Source organism: Palaemon carinicauda, chromosome 33, assembly GCF_036898095.1.
Source record: "Palaemon carinicauda isolate YSFRI2023 chromosome 33, ASM3689809v2, whole genome shotgun sequence".
Classification (NCBI taxonomy): Eukaryota; Metazoa; Arthropoda; class Malacostraca; order Decapoda; family Palaemonidae; genus Palaemon; species Palaemon carinicauda.
The window spans coordinates 43,421,510-43,441,509 of NC_090757.1; the positions used below are offsets into that span (position 1 = coordinate 43,421,510).

General features: G+C 33.6%; 2 protein-coding genes across 6 annotated transcripts in view; one reads left to right on the forward strand and one right to left on the reverse strand.

The window, feature by feature from the left end:
- Positions 1–8,360, reverse strand: part of LOC137625937 (alpha-N-acetylglucosaminidase-like) — a 20,932-nt gene extending 12,572 nt beyond the window's left edge. The window contains exons 1-6 of the mRNA XM_068356974.1: positions 8,258–8,360; positions 7,720–7,832; positions 6,053–6,243; positions 4,338–4,519; positions 2,954–3,172; positions 1,244–1,405 (exon numbers count right to left, since the gene is read on the reverse strand). Of these exons, the coding sequence (XP_068213075.1) occupies positions 1,244–1,405; positions 2,954–3,172; positions 4,338–4,519; positions 6,053–6,243; positions 7,720–7,792 (827 nt within the window). The 5' untranslated portion in view covers positions 7,793–7,832; positions 8,258–8,360. The remainder of the gene's footprint in view (positions 1–1,243; positions 1,406–2,953; positions 3,173–4,337; positions 4,520–6,052; positions 6,244–7,719; positions 7,833–8,257) is intronic.
- A 3,931-nt stretch (positions 8,361–12,291) lies between these two features.
- The window catches only part of LOC137625938 (uncharacterized), an 89,428-nt gene continuing 81,719 nt past the window's right edge, over positions 12,292–20,000 (forward strand). For 2 of the 5 annotated variants that reach the window (XM_068356975.1, XM_068356979.1), the window contains exon 1: positions 12,292–12,428. The gene's annotated coding sequence lies outside the window, so the exon portion shown is untranslated. The remainder of the gene's footprint in view (positions 12,429–20,000) is intronic. The other 3 variants (XM_068356978.1, XM_068356976.1, XM_068356977.1) reach the window with 3 other exon arrangements.

Sequence of the window (20,000 nt, forward strand, 5' to 3'; positions counted from 1 at the left end):
GATCTGCAAATATTACTCCTTTGGTGATTTTGGGAACGTAAGGATGACTTAGCCTCTCGAAAACATTCACTGGGGTTTTGAGAGAGCTCGAGGAAATTTGATTTGTCAAGACTACTCTTCTTGGGTTTTGGAAGTGTACAGACGATTCAATCATCCTTTCATTTTACTGAAATATGAGAGGAAAGCATTTTTTGTCTTCTTAGGTAGAAGGAAAATAATAGTTTTCCCTACTGAGGTAAAGGATAACACTTTTCATCTGAAATTGTTTTCTCTACGCAAATAGAGAAAATGTTCAGGCACCAGTTTTGTCCAATAAAAAAGGCAATCACATACATTTAACTTTCATTTTTTTTCAAAGACACCCAAACACATTTTTTGCTATCATTGCTAAAATTTGAAATGTGAGACTTTAATTTGCCACCAATACTTATACCTGGTAAAATCTGATGGCAGTATATTAAACGAAGCTTTAATTGACACCATCACGAGCAAAATGAATAAGTTGACCTAATTTAGTTCCAACAAACGATCTACTTTATTTTGGTATCGTATTCTCACATATGTGCATTATACGAGCCGAGTTATTTTTATCTTTAAGAACCTGACACCAAACGTTCACCCAAACGTCTAATATTAAAGGTAAAATTGGAGTTATCCAAAATATTGATCTTGTGGCAGACCTTTTTAAATGTTACTTAGATTTTGCTACCATTATAGTAAAAGTCATAGCCTTGTTACGTCACCTGATATCGTTTAGAACGTGCTCTATTTGACATTAATTAGTCCAATAGACTGGAACAGTCTTACTTCTAATCCTTGGAAACCTCTCCTTGTTTCTTTATCTCCATGAAAGATTGATTTGGACTTATCTATGGGGAGAATCACCGGGTTCTCTGACGCCTATTTTTTTTTTCCTATTCCTTTTGTCTTCCGCCTTTCAAGATTCGTGCCTTTGCTTAATACTGTACCAGGTTAACCCCCCCCCCCCCCAATTCTGTTTTCGTTTCACACCGTTTTTCCCTAGGTATCTTCTCAATTTTATTTTGCCTCAAATTTTCTTATCATTTTTCCTTTCCATCCCTTTTTTTCTTAATTTTTTCCCGTTCGTTTTCTTCCAACCCTTCTTTATGTAAATCTATTTTCATCACGATTTCTTTATTCCCATTCATCCTCTCATTCCAATACATGTTTCCAGTTGACCTGGGATATGCTCCCAGCCCTATCTCGCCTTAACATCACTGACCTCGTAAGACCTCCCGGCACGTGGCCGGCAAAAGCCGGCAAGATTGGCGTCATTCCAAACTGTCGCATTCTCTCCAGAATCTGGTGCTGGAGCGCCATGGTCTTCATGTGCCAGGACTGGGGGAGTGGTCCTCCCCAGCCTCTGATGTTGCCCATGCGACCCCTTCAAATAGATATCGGAAAAGGAATTACATTACAGACTTCAGAAGAGAATTATACAGATTCCACAACTGTATTTATAAAACTAAGGATAAGTTTAAGCATAAAATCTATATGTCCCAAGGGACCCCTTCAAATTAATATCAGAAAATAAATTAAATTGCAGATTTTAGAAGAGAAATATACAGATTCCGCAACTATATTTATAAAACTAAGGATAAATTTAAACCTAAAAACTATTTCCTGTAGGCGACCCCTTAAAATTGATATCGAAAAATAGATTAGATTATAGATTTCAGAAGAGAAATTTACAGATTCCAAAACTATCTTTAAAAAAATAGGGATAAGTTTAAACCTAAAATCTATCTGCCCCATGCGACCCCTTTAAATAGATATGAAAAGGAATAAGATGACGGATTTCAGAAGAAAAATTTACAAATTCCCTCAAAAAATCACAGTAAGGGGTCAAAAAATATTTCTCCGTTCAAGATACTTTAATATTCAATAATGTTTTTTTTTTTTTTTTGCTGAAGGTATAGTGGCGTAATTATATATTTCATATGTTTAAACCTGAAAATTATATACAGAGATTTAACATTTCATAATCAGAAAAGTAAACTGAAAATCTCAAGAAATGTGTCTTAAGATCTGAAAATGTTAAACCGAAATTTAAGTTTAAAGAGCAAACTTTAATCTTAAAAAAAGACCCCCAGTAAGGATTGAAGACTTTAAATAGAATAATAGATTTGATATTACGTTTACTCAAAATATATATATTGAAGAACTTGGAAAATCACTTTCAAGATTAAAAGAACGTTTAAAGGTTTATAAAGTTTAAAAAAGTAGATTCAAAGAGAACATAAATATGTTTGTATTTATTAAGTTTCCATAAAGTTCTAAAGAATAAACTCTAAGACTTGAAAAGAAGTTATTAATGAAAAATTCAAGTTTGAAGAATCATAAATATATAGGCATAACCAAGAAATATATTGAATTGTTTTATGGGATAAACAGAATAAATTAAAGAATGCAAACAATATGTTTTAAGAATTACATATCTAGAGAATTACAAAACATTGTTAAAGATTGATAAACAAATCAATTTAAGATTCATAAACGAAGTTGAAATTTTCTAAATATTATTTAGACTTGAAAACTACAGTAATTTTATGAAAAGAAAACTTTAAAAATTTCGAGTTCATTATAATAGCATGTGATGAACTCACTTGCACAGTTGCACTCTCAAAAAAATGCATCCCCTCCTCATCCAGAAGGAGAAAAGTACAAGAAAAATAAGGTTTATGGAGGCCCGTTCGGGAAAGGGCGTTGGGGAGATGAGTGACAGGCACCGCCCTTGCTACGTATCCAGTCTCTGCTTGGCCCATCTCATCATCGTTATCATCATTGTCCTTCCAGTATCCTGTTTAAGCCACTGAAAATGAAATTCTCTTACGGGCTACTTTAAGCAGAGCCCGTGTTACACAGAAGAGTGCTGCAATCTAGCCTACCTAGCCAAACGCCTTTAAAAAGAGAGATAAGATGACACACGCACCACGCTAGGAAAGCAGGTCCTGCGAAGTGTTCATCCAGTTCCTCCTGCGTGATGCCCATCTTGGTATATACCCTCTGCCAGATGGCTTCCTGTCCCGTGAATGCCAGGGGAATGTTGATGCCGTTGAGAGCCATCCAGTCTATCTCCCGCTCCCATCGGCTCCAGTCCCACCAAGCCATGGAATAGGAGACAGTGCAAACGTTCTGGTAGTAGCGGAACCTGCCACCAGATCAGAGGGTTGAGTTCAGTTAGTATTACTCAACAATTTGCTGACAGATTTAGTAACATGTAAACACACTTGAGTCGCCGATTTAGTGAACATACTCATAAAGGTTTGCCTATTGTATTCTTGAACTCTGTTAGCAATCATATTCAACTCTATTCGACTCCAGATATTGGCTGCTAAGGGCAAATTTAGAAGCATGATGATAAAATGCTAATAAAATTGTCTTTTGTGACACTGCATTTACTTATAAGTTTTTTTTTCAATTATAGCAAAAGCAACCTTGATATAACAAGACGTGATTAGACATTGGTGAAAAAATATGACCAGATAAAGGCTGCATATATGTTCATTATATATAAAGTATATATAAATTGAATATGCGTATATCATATATAATACGTCTATAAAAAGTAATACACGTTGATTTGGCTTGGTTTGATACAGTGGAGTCGTTTTGGGCGGGGAGGCGGGGGTGATGCTCCAGTTCTAGTTTCTTCCAGGTACTGAGTTAGAGGTTGACATCTTGACCAAGGATTTATTTATTGTTGGTTATCTTGGTAAATTATATCCTTGTTGAACAAATAAAGAAGGGTGTTTCCCACCATGTCTGCTTTCCAATGTCTATTGCATATATATTTATATATCTATCTATCTCTCTATCTATCTATATATATATATATGTGTGTGTGTGTGTGTATTTGTGTGTGTGTGTGTGTGTATACAGTAGATGTATGTATATATGTATACGAGTAGATATAATGCCACATTATGGTTCAAGCGTACGTGCTTCTTCCTTTGCTAATCTTTAAGAACTTATCTGAGTTCGTTTATTTATGCTTTTTTTATAATTGATGTTATCATTTCTTATGTTGGGTATTGGTGTATGCATCCATTTTTATTGAACCTGATCAAAACAACACGTAAATTGTTATTAAGCCTTTACAGAACAGAATGAAAACCCAAATATAAGGAGAGAGAGAGAGAGAGAGAGAGAGAGAGAGAGAGAGAGAGAGAGAGAGAGAGAGAGAGAGAGAGAGAGAGAATGCACAATGTGATAAGGAAAGAACGAGTCAGAGAGAAGATAATTAAAGAAAATATATAAGTGAATATAAAACAAATGAGTACAAAGGTAACCCATCAAAATCCTGAGCGTCTCACCTGTCATTAGAGGTGACATTCACCTGAGCTGTTGGGAGGGGCTTAGGGAGTGCCACCTGGTCTGCCTCCCACGAGACGTGGGAATTGCAGAAGTACTTCAGGTAATGGAGGAGACCCCAGGCAGCCGCCACGCTGCTGGTTCCCTTGATGTCGACGGAGGACTTTGCTCCTGGGGACACTACCTGCAGGAGAAGGGCCAGCAGTTGATACAGGGTTAAAAATGTTTATATGGATATGCATATAAGCATTTCATGAGCGATTGTATCCGGAAGTGTGTTTAACGCAAATCTCTACTTACATATTATAATAACTTTTTTAAATGATATGATATGATATATATATAAATAAATATATATATATATATATATATATATATGTATATATATATATATATATATATATATATATATATATATATATATATATATATATATATATATATGTATATATATGCATATATATATACATATATATATGTATGCATGTATGTATATATGTGTGTTTGTGTATGTATGTATAATGTATATCAACAAACAACAAATGTAGCCGTTTCTAGTCCACTGCTGGGCAAATGCCTCAGACATGTCTATATGCATATCAGGGGTTTGACCAGTTTTCATCATCACGCCGGACAGTGTGGATTTTTGATGATGGTAGACTTTTGTCTGATCGCTCACAGCAAACCAACCTGGTATGGGTGGCCCTGACTAATACAGCTTTGCTGATCTTGGAGGTACATATACCCTTTCACCACGTTAAGGTATGTTCACTCAGAAATGTAGTATAATATATATATATATATATATATATATATATATATATATATATACATATATATATATATATATATATATATATATATATATATATATACAGCATATATATACATATATATATAATATATATATATATATATATATATATATATATATATATATATATATATATATATATATATAAGCGCCGTGAGTTCTGGTTCTACACTCCCTTCAAACGACGTGGTACCAGGAGACAGAATTGAAATTTAAGGATAACTTGATCCTGTTCTTTGAGAAATGTAGCATATTTCTTGACTGAAGCAGTGAATCGGGTACCTATTGGATAGTCGACTGTGGTGAATCATAACCTAGGTTGTTAAAGGCTTTGGGGTTAGCAACCTATTCCCGAAGGAAATACGGAGACTCGGAAGGTTACCACCTTACAGAGATTCCTCCCTCTAAGGGGGAGAAGCTTTAATTTCGAAAGAAATATGTATAAGACATGGTTACTTTTATATATGTTTGTATTTATGGGTATGTGAGTGTTGTATCAAAGAAAATAAAAGGTGGAAGACTTAGATGGTATGGACACTGGTTACGAAGAGATGAGCATCATGTTGATAGAAATACGTTGTAGATGGAAGTTCATGGTAGAAAGAGTAGATGAAGACCAATAAAGAGATGGCGTGATTGTGTAGGGGAAGATTTGCTATGGAAAGGTATTGACGAAAACAAAGCACAGGAAAGAAATCGATGGAGATGACATGTAACAGCGACCCCATATAAATATGGGTTAAAGCTGAGAAGAAGAAGAAGAAGAAGAAGAAGAAGAAGAAGAAGAAGAAGAAGAAGAAGAAGAAGAAGAAGAAGAAGAAGAAGAAGAAGAGGAGGAGTGTAATTTCCTGCACGTAGGTTTGCTTTTTTTTAAATCTTTACTTTTTAACAATAAGTTTCCACCTGAAAAGTGTCTTTCCCTTCGGGCCCTAATGAAGGGTCAACCTCAAAGGAGAACTCATTTGCTCTATCTTTCAAGAGGCGCAGCGCAAGTCCTTCTACGGCTGCCTCTTGATCTTCTGGAGAAGCCTTCGGCTTCACAAGGCGGAGGGCCTCCTCCCATGGCTGAGTACCAGACGATGAGAGCTGAGGGTCTGCCAAATAAAAAAAATAATGGAAATTATATGTAGCTTCCCTAAAGACAGTTGATCCGAAACTCACATTTTTTATCACTTCTGTGTTTTATACACACACATTGGAAACACTTTAATTCAAATGCTTTAACTTATTTCCATTAGTATTCAACATCCATGTTTCAATTCTTTAAAGGAAAGCTATATTCCTAGGCACTGCCAAGTCATTTTTACAAAATTCTGCACCCACCTTGATACCATCATTGTTTTTTAAGATCTTTCACTAACCTCTTCTTTCGTTCAACCTTCACTCTTCATATGTACTTTCAAATACTATATAAATTAGCCACTCATATTCTTTCAACAACTGTATCAACGTCCAATACTACCTCTTCTTAGTACCCATTTACCCTCATTAAATTAGTTTTTCTCCCATTATCTCTCAAGTTTTTCCTTTTGAAAATATTTTCAAACCTTTTCTCCAGTTTCTGTATCTTCTCTTCACTGTTCCAAATTAGTACCGTTTCATCTCCAAGCATCATTAATTCCGCTGGCAACTCATGACTTATTTTCTTACCCACCTTATGCATTTGCATCCCTTCATTTCCAACTTGAACCTCAGACTATTAATATCCTAGCTTCAACCAAGTGATGCAGCAGTAAATTCTCGCCTCAATATTATATTCTTTAACTTTCTCTTCTATGTGATCTGCAATAACACATAATCTATCATTCCATGGGACTCTTTTTCATTTTCTGCTCTCAAAATATACCTTTGAGTAATCTTCCTTAGAAATTGTATTTCCAGTATTTTCGCTTCTTCATTCACATTTACCCAATACTCCATACTTATTTAGGCTAGGAATCTCATTCCTCCTGTCTCATATCTTTGCATTTGAACCACCCAACGTAACCACCCTCTCATATGCCCCCCCCCCCTAAAAAAAATGACTTTCCCTTTCACTCTCCGGGGCCATTTTCTCTCTATATCACAGTTTTTTCCCCTTGGCAGTTTTAGTCTTTTTCAATTCAATCTATGCAACCTACACTGTAAAGGTTATTAGATGTATATCAATTAAAGTTGATATTTTATAAGCAGAAAATTATGTACTTGAAAGGTAGTCAACTGTGTGGATTCTTTGCGGTTTTGTAGCCATGATATCCGTCTCTCCATTCCCATTCAAATCTGTCGTGCTTCCATTGGTTTTAGCAGTAACCAGTTACATCGCATTGGGTGATATATTTATAACTATAAATATACACTTATATATGGTATACGTTATATTTGTATTATACACACCCACACACACACACACACACATATATATATATATATATATATATATATATATATATATATGTGTGTGTGTGTGTGTGTGTGTGTGTATAGGTAGATAGATAGATAAATAGATAATGTGTGTAAGTATAGAAAATATTCCTCAACAGCAAAAAGAAAAATTACAATGATAATTTTGACATTATTTCTTTTATCCTTACCGTCAAATCTAACATTTGCTGCGAAGCTAACACACGTGATTGACAGGAATACAAGCCAAGACAGACTTTCCATCCTTTTCCCGGAACGCTTGATTCTTTCAAGACAAACTTCTCTGGTGGAAAGAGTTACGAAAATAGAGAGAAGTCCTGTCTCGAGATTTAAATGGTCTAGAATGTATTATATGAAAGAAGTTAGGTATAGTATCTTACTAAGCAAACTTTCAAGATGAAAATTTCATTATAGGAAAATAGAAAAAAAAAATGAGAATGCTTGTTGTATGTAAAATATAGTGAATGATTAATAAGTGACGGAGCCTTCCAAATATGGAAGTAAAATTCCAAATAGGAACAGAGTCAATATGAATTTATATCAAACGAGATGAAGCAGAAATTTAGGTGCATCCATTCAAAATTAAGGGATAAAAGTAGGAATTTAAACACATGAATTTTTGATAGTAGACAAAATTAATAAGGATGGAGGAAATTAAAATAATATTTTAAATGGATAGAATGATTGAGTAACGCAAATTTTGCTTACTGCTCGATGCAACCAACTCTTCCACTTATTTTGTGATAACTGAGAATAGAAGCCGGATTTCAGCTGTTAAAACTGAAAACAAATTCATGAAACGTCAACTTGCATGATAAGAATGCCAGTTGCCAGCATGCATAAACACCGTAAGACTTATTTTATAGAAAGAAAAAAAAAATCTTCATCTCAAACTGTTTTTGTTTTACTTTTTGTTTAAGGAAAAAACTAGAGAACTGCCGTAATTTTGCACATGCTAGTGAAATAATAGGGTTTTATTAATAGTGGAGAGATGAAAAATAAATGACGTAACGAAATGTAAGATAGATGAGGTAGTAGAACTTGTGAAGAATTTCCTAAAAGAGAAATTGAAAACGTGGGTGTTTTTATTGTTGAAAGTTTTTTTTTATTATTATTATTATCTTTCTTAGATAGCGGATTAATAAACTATTATGGTTAATTTTTTGAATGAATTTTTTGGTATACAGATAATCTAAAAAAAAAAATAGTTTGAAATTTCGTTTTAATATTCGTCAACTAGAACATCTTTTTTCTTTATCACAGGTGTGATAATTCTAAGCAGTATTTGGGGTATATTTTTAGTCTTTTTGCTTAAACTATATCTGTTCTCTGAACCCATGAGAAAATATTGATCCAAACTTGATAGCGTAAGCTAGTGTTTATATATACTGTATATATATATATATATATATATATATATATATATATATATATATATATATATATATATATATATATATAATATATATATATATATATATATATATATATATATATATATATATATATATATATATATGTATATATATATGTATATATATTTATGTATATATATGTATAAATAAATATATATATATATATATATATATATATATACTGTATATATATATATGTGTGTGTGTGTGTGTGTGTGTCTGTGTGTATGTGTGTGCGGTGCTTCTGCATGAATGTTTTTTTTCCAATCTTCCTTCCTCCATATGCATATTCAGTAATTCATGCTCTTGCTTTCAATTACTATTTCATTAATTTATGGGTGTGGTTTTTATTTTTTTTTTTTAATTTTTTTTTTTTTTTTTATTTTTTTTTTTTTTGAAGCATCTACAAATACTAATCATATCACACTCCATCCACGACTTTCAATGTTTACTGCCTTTTCTGTGACTTCTTGCATCATTCCGGCCACATACATAGATGGTAAATTAAATGCCATTATCACATATCTATTTTCACACCAAAAGAGTCACTCTCCACCTACGAAATTAGATGTATTTTTCACTCCATTATTAAAAAAAAAAATAAATATTGCTTTTATCAGGTTTCTGCTGTGGCCCATTGGCAACGTTGCTGCCTCGCGTTCTGCTGGACGGGAGGTCGAATCTCACTCAAACTCGTTGGTTTCTTGTAGTGTCTGAAACCTCACCATCCTTTTGAGGTGAAGATGGGTGGTCTGGGGAGCCCATAGGTCTACCTGCTGAGTCCTCAAAAGCCATTACCTGGCCCTACCTGGTCCTAGCAGGGGAGAGAGGGGGCTTGTGTGCTGATTTCATGGATATATGGCCAGTCTAAAGGGCATTATCATGCTAGGGCATTGGCACTGTCCCTTGCGTCTACCATTCATGAGCAGCCTTTAAACATTTAAACCATACATCCTGAATACGTTGTATTATTATAATTTCTGCAATAGATTTCCACATTGGTCTTTAGGAGGGAATCTTTCGATAATAGTAGGAGAAACTGAGGAGCCTTTGTATATCAGCGGCTAGTTCTTCTCGCGTTGATTGAAAATGGATAGAATTTTTATGAAGTAATTTACTTAGGTTTCAATACGATTGATTTTTTTCTTAAGTAATTTACACAGGTTCCAATACGATTGATTTTTTTAAAGAATTAATTTACATATGTTTCAATACGATTGATTTTTTATGAAGTAATTTACATAGGTTCCAATACGAATGAATTTTTATGAAGTTATTTACTTAGGTTTCAATACGATTGATTTTTTTGTGAAGTAATTTACATAGGTTTCAATACGATAGAATTTTTATGAAGTAATTTACTTAGGTTCCAATACGATTGATTTTTCATGAAGTAATTTACACAGGTTCCAATACGATTGATTTTCTTTAAAGAAGTAATTAACATAGTTTACAATACTACTGATTTTTTATGAAGTAATTTACATAAGTTTCAATACGATAGAATTTTTATGAAGTAATTTACATAGGTTCCAATATGATTTATTTTCCATGAAGTAATTTACACAGGTTCCAATACGATTGATTGTTTTTAAAGAAGTAATTTACATAGTTTACAATACGATTGATTTTTTATGAAGTAATTTACACAGGTTCCAATACGATTGATTTTTTAAAGAAGTAATTTACGTAGTTTACAATACGATTGATTTTTTATGAAGTAATTTACATAGTTTACAATACGATTAATTTTTTATGAAGTAATTTACATAGGTTCCAATACGAATTATTTTTTTTATGAAGTAGCTCTCTGAACTCTCATATCCGTTGGAACATAATGTTATTACCTATCCTGGAATCAAATGGGTGAATGGAACTGAATACTAGATTTTGTTTATTTTCTTTGATTGATGAAACTAGAGCATACTATCATAAATTAAAGGTATTTGTTAATAAAATGGTTGTGCTTACTAATGATGAAGTGGTTAGTCATGATGATCTAATCAATTATCATGGGATTGTAAGGTATGTCGAAATTTGATTAGTATTGATACTACTACTACTACTAGTAGTAGTAGTTGTAGTAGTAGTAGTAGTAGTGGCTCAATACGTGTAGGAATACAACCGTTCGTAGAAAGTCTACTATTTTGATAATTCAGTCCTGTAGTTTTACAAGTGGCCATTAGTAATAATAATAATAATAATAATAATAATAATAATAATAATAATAATAATAATAAAAATAAAAATATAATCCTAATTATTATTGTTATTATTATTAATATTATTATTATTATTATTATTATTATTACTACTTGCTAAGCCACAACGCTAGTTGGAAAAGCAGGATACTATAAGCCCAAGGGGTCCAACAGAGAAAATAGCCCTGTGAGGAAAAGAAATAAGGAAATAGGTACGCTACAAGAGGAGTAATGAACAATCAAAATAAAATATCTAAAAACAGTAACAACATTAAAATAAATCTCTCATATATAAACTATAATAACTTTAAAACAAGAGCCAAGAAATAAGATTGAATAATGTGCCCGAGTGTACCCTCAAGCAAGAGAACTCTACCTCAAGATAGTGGAAGACCATGGTACAGAGGCTATGTCACTACCCAAGACTAGAGAACAATGGTTTAATTTTGGAGTTTCCTTCAAGAAGAGCTGCTCACCATAGCCAAAGAGTCTCTTCTACCCTTACCAAGAGGAACGTAGCCACTGAACAATTACTGTGCAGTAATTAACCCCTTGAGCGAAGAAGAATGTACGGTAATCTCAGTGTTGTCATGTGGATGAGGACAGGATAATATGGAAAGAATATGACAAACTATTCGGTGTATGTGTAGGCAAAGGGAAAATTAGCCGTAACCAGAGAGAAGGATACAATGTAGTACTGTCTGGCCAGTCAAAGGACCCAATAACATTTTATCGGTAGTATATTAACGGGAGGCTGGTGCTCTGGCCAACCTACTACCTTGGTATATTATAGTAAATTGTGTTAAAACTACTGAAGACCTGCAAAATAAGTAGCCTACTGTACATTACATGACTGCGCATTTTTTTGTCATTTTACCATCATAATAGTATTATCATCAATACTGTTGTTGTTGATGATGTTACCCGTACAGCGGTATTTATTTATCGATATCACTTTTTATTTTTACTTCATCCATGTAGTATTAACAGAAGTAATATATTTTGTTCCATGCTTCTTCTATAATAATAATAATAATAATAATAATAAATGTGGGCGTTACTCGCTGCGCACAAGTTCCGTTTTCTTTACCCGCATAGAAAACGCGAAGCCAGAGCTGTCATGGAAGTGGAACCAAGCAACACAAGTCCCGTCGACCCAGATGACACTTACATATGTGAGTGAGCGGACGTGTCGTCGTTTTTGCTCGTGGATATAACTGTTGTTTCTTCTTTTGCACCGCCGTCGTCATGTAGGTGTCAAAGGTAAAGACCTAATTGAACAGCTTTTTTTTTTTTCATATTTTAGCATGTCCCACGTGACTTGGATTGACAAGTGAAGAAACATTGCGAAGAAAATAATTTAATTGTGCGGTAAGATCAAGGTTTAATTTCGCGCGTGGTGTTTGCAAAGGAAAAAAAATACGCAAAGTTCTTTCCAGCCACAGGTTTGAGAAGACCAGACAGTCGAGACTATACTAATGTGAAAGTATTTCTAGGCAGAAACGAGAGGTAGAAAAAAATAGAAAGTATATTTCGCCCAAGGGTCGAATGTCCGTACGACAGAAAGCACTCGTCCACTTAAGAATGAGTTTTTTATTTTTATTTTTAACCGAGTGAATATCATTTACATAGTATAGAATAGATTTCACATATCAAGACTATCCGTTCATTTAGTCATTGAACAAGCTGGGCCGTCTGTGGCCATCATAACTGTCTGCTTATCAAAAGTCTCTTATAGCGGGGTCGTCCGTCTTCAGGGTAGAATGAGTTTAAAACTTCCGGTTTACTGTAAAATGTTTTTGACGATGAAACATCGAAAGTGTTTTGGGTCCTGATTTCTTCCTTTCCCCCAAATGACTGTGAGTGGATGTGGCATGTTCATTGCCTCTGATTAGGATGGCATGAGGGAAGGATCGAGCCATTGGCTTACGTAACATGGGCGGAGGCATGAGCCCTCTTCTCGGGTGTGGGTTGTGTGACGTGAGTGGGCCTAAGAGGAGCAAATGGTGTGAGTATTATCGTAGGTAAATTAATGAGGTCGCACCTAGGTGAGAGAGAGAGAGAGAGAGGGTAATCATGTGGTATATTAAAAGGAATTGGGCCGCAAAAAAATGCACCTAGGTGAAAGAGAGAGAGAGAGAGAGAGAGAGAGAGAGAGAGAGAGAGAGAGAGATAATGTCCACTTTAGCCATGGTAATCATTCAATATATTTAAAGGATATGGTCTGCAAAAAAAATCTATTGTTTGAATGGAACATCTATTTATTAATAGTTTCACTTTAGCTTAGGATAACTACTACGTAAATTAATATTATATATATATATATATATATATATATATATATATATATATATATATGTGTGTGTGTGTGTGTGTAATTTTATTGTGAACACCATTGCGAGTGATGTAATTGTAAATACTTTTTTTTTCATGCAATAGGTCCTTTATCAATTTTGCTCCAGCTACTGTTTCTAATAATGCTAGACGGAGACGTGTCAGATTGTATTGGAGTAACCACTTCTTCACGTTGCATTGATTATTATTATTATTATAATAATTAGCTATGCTACAACCCCTGTTGGAAAAGCAGGGTGCTATAAGCCTAAGGGATCCAACAGGGAAAATAGCCCAGTGAGGTAAGGAAATAATAATACAGACAGAATAGTGTGTCGGAGTGTACCCTCAAGCAAGAGAACTCTAATCCAAGACAGTAGAAAACCATGGTACAGTTGCCAAAATTTTAATGGTTGTCGTAGAAAAAGAAGAAAGACATATTGGGTTAATTAGCTGGCAGCGTCATTAACCCCCACCTTCCTACCCAGTCACACACACATACACAAATAAACAAACACACAAATAACTAAATTTGACAGAGGTTAATTATTCACTCTGAGTATTTGTCCAGATATCATTTACAGAAATGAGGTTTAACCAAATGCAGGTCCAGTGTCTTTTTTAACTGAGGGCAATGGGAAGCCTATTGGAGGTAAATGTGCTCTATCAGTCCTTTATAGTCACAGTTGTTTAAAACCAAACATATAAAACTTTCGTTAATTGTTGTTATTACCCGAAGCTGCAAACCTCAGTTGGAAGAGCCGAAAGCCGCAAGACCAGTGGCTTTAAATACGTTAATTTATATCATTTTATGGCGTTATCATTTACACTGATATATAATGAATCGTTTAAGATACCGTTTGATCATTTTTACCCACAGTGTTTCTGTTTACCTTTATTCAACTAATCTCTAGCACGCTCGTGAGAGACTCTCTCTCTCTCTCTCTCTCTCTCTCTCTCTCTCTCTCTCTCTCTCTCTCTCTCGAACACAGCCCAGTTTTCCAGACATGGGAAATTGAATTTCCCGTCGGATGTAAAACAAAATTGTAGGGATTCCCTTTGAACTTGTTTTCATCGCCACAAGAGTTTGGTGATCCTTCACGGCTTCCGGCATTTAGTTATTTCGATAAGGGTTTAATTATATCTGGCAAAGGGTTGAATTTTACTAAGCTGTCTCGTAGTATTTACAATGGCAACTTGCTTTTCAATTCTCTCATTTTACAAATGTCCTTAACTTGATACTAAGTCTCAATCCCTTAGGACTTGAACCATGTCTTGCATCCATCCTGATTCGAGTATTAATCGTTTATTTGTAGGTGAGAATTCTCTGATTTACTCTGTATTCCCTTGGTACTTTTAATAGTTTTGAAGAAGAGAGAGTTTCATCACATATGAGGCGAATTTATCAGTTAGTTTCTCTTCATGTATGTATCATTTTCTCTCTCTCTCTCTCTCTCTCTCTCTCTCTCTCTCTCTCTCTCTCTCTCTCATATATATATATATATATATACACACATAATATGTATTCAAGTGCGTGTTGTTTATCAACATTGGTTTTATTTCCTCAGCCAAGGTATTTCTCCGTCCAAGATTTCCCAACTTGTTAACAGTTTCATGTAACCCCTACTTGTGGTCGTATTACAGTGTATGGGTAGAGCGTAGGTCAAACAGCTGACCTTTTTCGCTTACTAAACACCGTTTTAGACTTGCTGTAATCTTGAATCCGCGTGTCTGTGGAACTTGAAAGTATGCATGGCAAGTGTAGGTGTGTATTTGTGTGTGTCATAATCAGACAGATGGAGAGATACTTCTTGATACAAATAAATATTTGGAGACTTCTAAAGGTAACGACACTAGTAATAAATTGTATGTATGTAAACATTTACAGTATATGTAGTTATTTATATATATATATATATATATATATACATATATATATATATATATATATATATATATATATGGATGTGAGTGTGTATGCTATGAACGAACAGATGAAAATCTCCCATCATCACCAATCAGCACTGGCCAAACCTCAAACTGAATTGACATGTCTGGGGCCACTGCAGTTGGTTAGAAACAGCTGCATTTGTTGTATATATATAGTTTATATATATATATATATATATATATATACATATACATATATATATATATATATATATGTATATGTATATATATACATATACATATATATATATATGTATATATATATATATATATGTATGTATATGCGTGTGTGTGTGTGTTTGTATGTGAAAGAGAACGATATATGTGAGAAATAATAAAAGCATACTTAACACCTATTAAAAGTTTTATTGGAAGATATCCACATTCAGACCCACAGAGTCGACCAGCACAGTTGTCTCTTAGAATTAAATGGCTCGGTGTCTGTTCCCAGTGTTCTGTATCAAGTAATGGAACAACGTGGGTGTCGTCAAAGTGCCTTATGTATTTTCGTTTTTATTTAGATGTTTTTTTCTTTCAATTCCTTCTTGTTTGGTTGTTCCTTTGTTAGTTTTTAATATTTAAAAATTCTTTCTAGTTTTTAGATACATGGATCCGCATTTGGCCTCCGATAAGATTTATAAACGCTCATAGATAATGTACTGTTTTAGAGAAAGTTGAAAGGAAAGTTTAGGCAGAAAATGTAAACATGGTATTAAAAGATACGGAAACGATTTTATAATAAAAATTTTAGTGCATTTGCATAAAATTTGAGGTGATAGTATAGGTATTTAATAATCATTATGCCAAAAAACATAGAAAGTTGAAGTTAAGAATTATGATAGAATGGTAAATGCTAATTCAATTCTTAATAGGAGAGAATTTTGGTGCTTAGTTGTGCAAAGAGAAATAATCGTACACACTAAAAAGATTTACCGACAAATTACATGAGACTTGGGAAATGAAATAACTACTACTTCAAGAAACTATGAAATATATATTTATATCAACTTTCTGTTAGCAAAAGAAGTCTTATTGAACATTAAAGCATCTTAAACGTAGAAAATTTGTTTGGACCCATTGAGTTTTTATTCTAGTTTGTATGTATTTGGCAGTGACTGTTTTGTGATCTTTCTCTAAAGCCGTCCTCAGTTTAAAACAGAATTTTTACAATATACGTCGGTCCGTGCTTTTGTAAGAATGCATTACTCCACACTGTTAAAAATTTGCCGTAAAATTGCTGGAACAAATGTTGCCAGGCATTTACCTCTGTAAAAACGGATATATTGACGTAAAGGAGTGATATTACGGTCGCCAACCCGTAAACGATAATAACAATGTAGGGTAAAAATTACGGTTGCCTGTATATTTTTGCGGAGAATTTCCGATTAAAATTAGGGTTTTTTAACATTCCACTTTTGTTCATAAATGAAAGCAGTCAAGGAGTGCATACTTGGCCAAGAACTGGAGAAAATTAAGTCTTAAATATAAGGAAAATTAAGACTTAAATCTAAGGAAAATGAGGATTTAAATCTAATCAAAATTAAGTCTTAAATCTAAGGAAAATTAAGTCATGAATCTAAGGAAAATTGAGAATTAAGTCTATCGGAAATTAAACCTTAAATATAATCAGCTCATCATTGAAATTCATCTTTACCAAACTTGACCATGACGATTGCTTCCAAATTGAGTAGAATTTTTAGTCGGACAAATTCATCATGTTATATCTTCAAACATTCGTACATGTAACAATAAATAAGTCTGTTAATCCACTAAGCAAGCACCTTGATAATGAAATACCCATATGTAAAAATAATAGAAAAAATTATGAATTAAATCGAAAGAAAGAATAAGAAATCGATAGAATAATAAAAAAAAATAATCATTTCCAGTTAACCTACTAAGCAAGCACCTTGATAATAAAATACATATATGTAAAAATAATAGAAAAAATGGGAAGATAAAATCGAAAAAAAGAATAGAGAATATATGTACAAATAAAATAATGAACCAACAAGCGAATAAGAAATGCCGTTGAAAGAGAAAACATCCGAAGAAATCAAGTATAAATCCAAGTGTGTTTTTTTCTTTGAATAGAAAAAATGGAAAGATAAAATCGAAAGAAAGAATAAAGAATATATGTACAAATAAAATAATGAACCAACAAGCGAATAAGAAATGCCATTGAAAGAGAAAAACATCCGAAGAAATCAAGTATAAATCCAAGTGTGTTTTTTTCTTTGCTATATAAGGAAGTTTAATCTTGACGCGCCATTCTCTCTTGAGTGTACTGTAGAGTGACTAAACACATTACATTATGTAAGATTTGATAGATTGAGTTACAAATGCCACATTGCACTGTGCGGTTACGTAATTTGAAAGCCGCTGATCTTTATATTTATGTATTTGTGTCTTATATAAAATTAACGGCAAAATGTTTAGATAGATATTCACAACTACGCCCCCCTTTCATCAAGATATGACTACTCCCTCTTCCCCCTAACTGAGGGATGTGGAGAGCTGAGCGTGACTGGAAAGAAATACACACACACACACACACACATATATATATATATATATATATATATATATATATATATATATATATGTATATATATATATATATATATATATATATATATATGTGTGTGTGTGTGTGTGTGTATACTTACATATATAGATATGTGTGTGTGTTTGTGTATCCAAACACTTTATCTTTATTCTATACACACATATATATACTGTATATATATATATATATATATATATATATATATATATATATATATATATATGTGGTTGTTCGTGTATATATTTATATAATTTTTAATATTTTTTTGGTAGCTGGTTTGATTATTTTAAAGAATTTTCATTTTTTTACCATATTCAAAATTCCTTTCTTTATGACTTTTATCTTCAGTGAGTCACCTTCTCCAAAAGAGGAAAAGCAGAAGCAACTACAACTTTTTATTCAACTTCTCAATTAAGATGAAGCTCCATATGGAAAAAAATTCATAGCGTCAAACATTTCATGAGATTGTGTTTTATTAATCTAAATTTCATTGTTAAAATAGCAAACACGCTATTAATTTGTGTTTATTACTCTAAATTTCATTGTTAAAATAGCAAACACACAATTAATTTCAATGAAATTGGATTAAAGGAACAAGTTAGCACATACAAAGTTGATACATACATAGACAAAGATTAAGGAATAAGGGGGAAATAACATTTGTACAAATTGCTTATTTTGAATGGGATTGAGAGAGAGATAAAAAGAGAGAATTTCTAAGTCAGCCAAGACGCAGTAACTGTGTATACAGCTGGTGTTGATATGCTATAAATCAACATACGATATCTTAAATGGTCCCTTGGCCTTAAACGCTTACTAACCTCTCCCAATACAGAACCCTTGTGAACGGAATATTAGTAGTTGTTAATAGCATAGCCTTTTAGAGTCCCAAAACTGCAGATGTAGGTTTTAGTTTCCCCGTCCCATTGAGAGAAATATTTTCCTTTTTCTTTTTCGTCTTTGTTGTATGTTCATTCATTCGTTTGTATATTTATTCGTGTTTTTGTTTTATCGTTCATCTCCTCCTACGCCTGTTGACGCAAAGGGCCTCGGTTAGATTTCGCCAAACGTCTCTATCTTGAGCTTTGAATTCAATACTTCTCCATTCATCATCACGCTTCATAGTCCTCAGTTATGTGGGCCTGTGCCTTCCAACTCCTCTAGTGCCTTGTGGAGCCCAGTTAGAATTTAGTGAATTAATATCTCTCGGGGAATGCGAAGACCATGCCCAAACCATCTCCATTTACTCTTCATCGTGATCTCATCCACATATGGCACACCAATAATTAGTTAATCATTATTCATTATAGTTGTATAATCTCTGTTTTGTCGTCTGTATTTGGCAATCTGAGAATTACATACCTGCATGTGTAGCCCTTAAGAAGGAAAGGAAGAACCCACTACACGCTTCGGGGTATTGTCCGAGGTCTATATAACGTCAGAGGTATCGTTGTGGCCTATTGGATACGACCCTGCCTAACAATCGCCGGACTGGGGTGCGAGTCATGCTCAAGCTCGATAGTTTCTTGTAGTGTTTGCAACCTCACCATCCTTGTGAGCTAAAGTTTTGGGGAACCTATATGCCTGCCTGCTGAGTCATCAGCAGCCATTGCCTTGGCCTCTATAGTCCTAGCTTAGATAGATAGGAAGCTTGGGCGCTGATCTTATGTATATATGATCATTTTCTAAAGCCTTGTCCTCCTAGCTAGGACATTGTCGCTGTCCCTTTCCTTTGCCATTCATTAGAGGCCTACAAACTTTTAAATGGGAGGGAGGCGTATAAGATAGAGGTGAGTGGCACATTGGATTTAACATATTTCGTTCGCATTTCACAAAGAAAAAAACAGGAATTTGATTCTGGCAGACACCACCCTTTTTATGCAAAACAGCTAATTGTTAACAGACACATATTACAGTACATCTACTTATATACATACACTGTATAACTCCCTGTGATTTATTTGACAAGGCTGAGAAGTGTA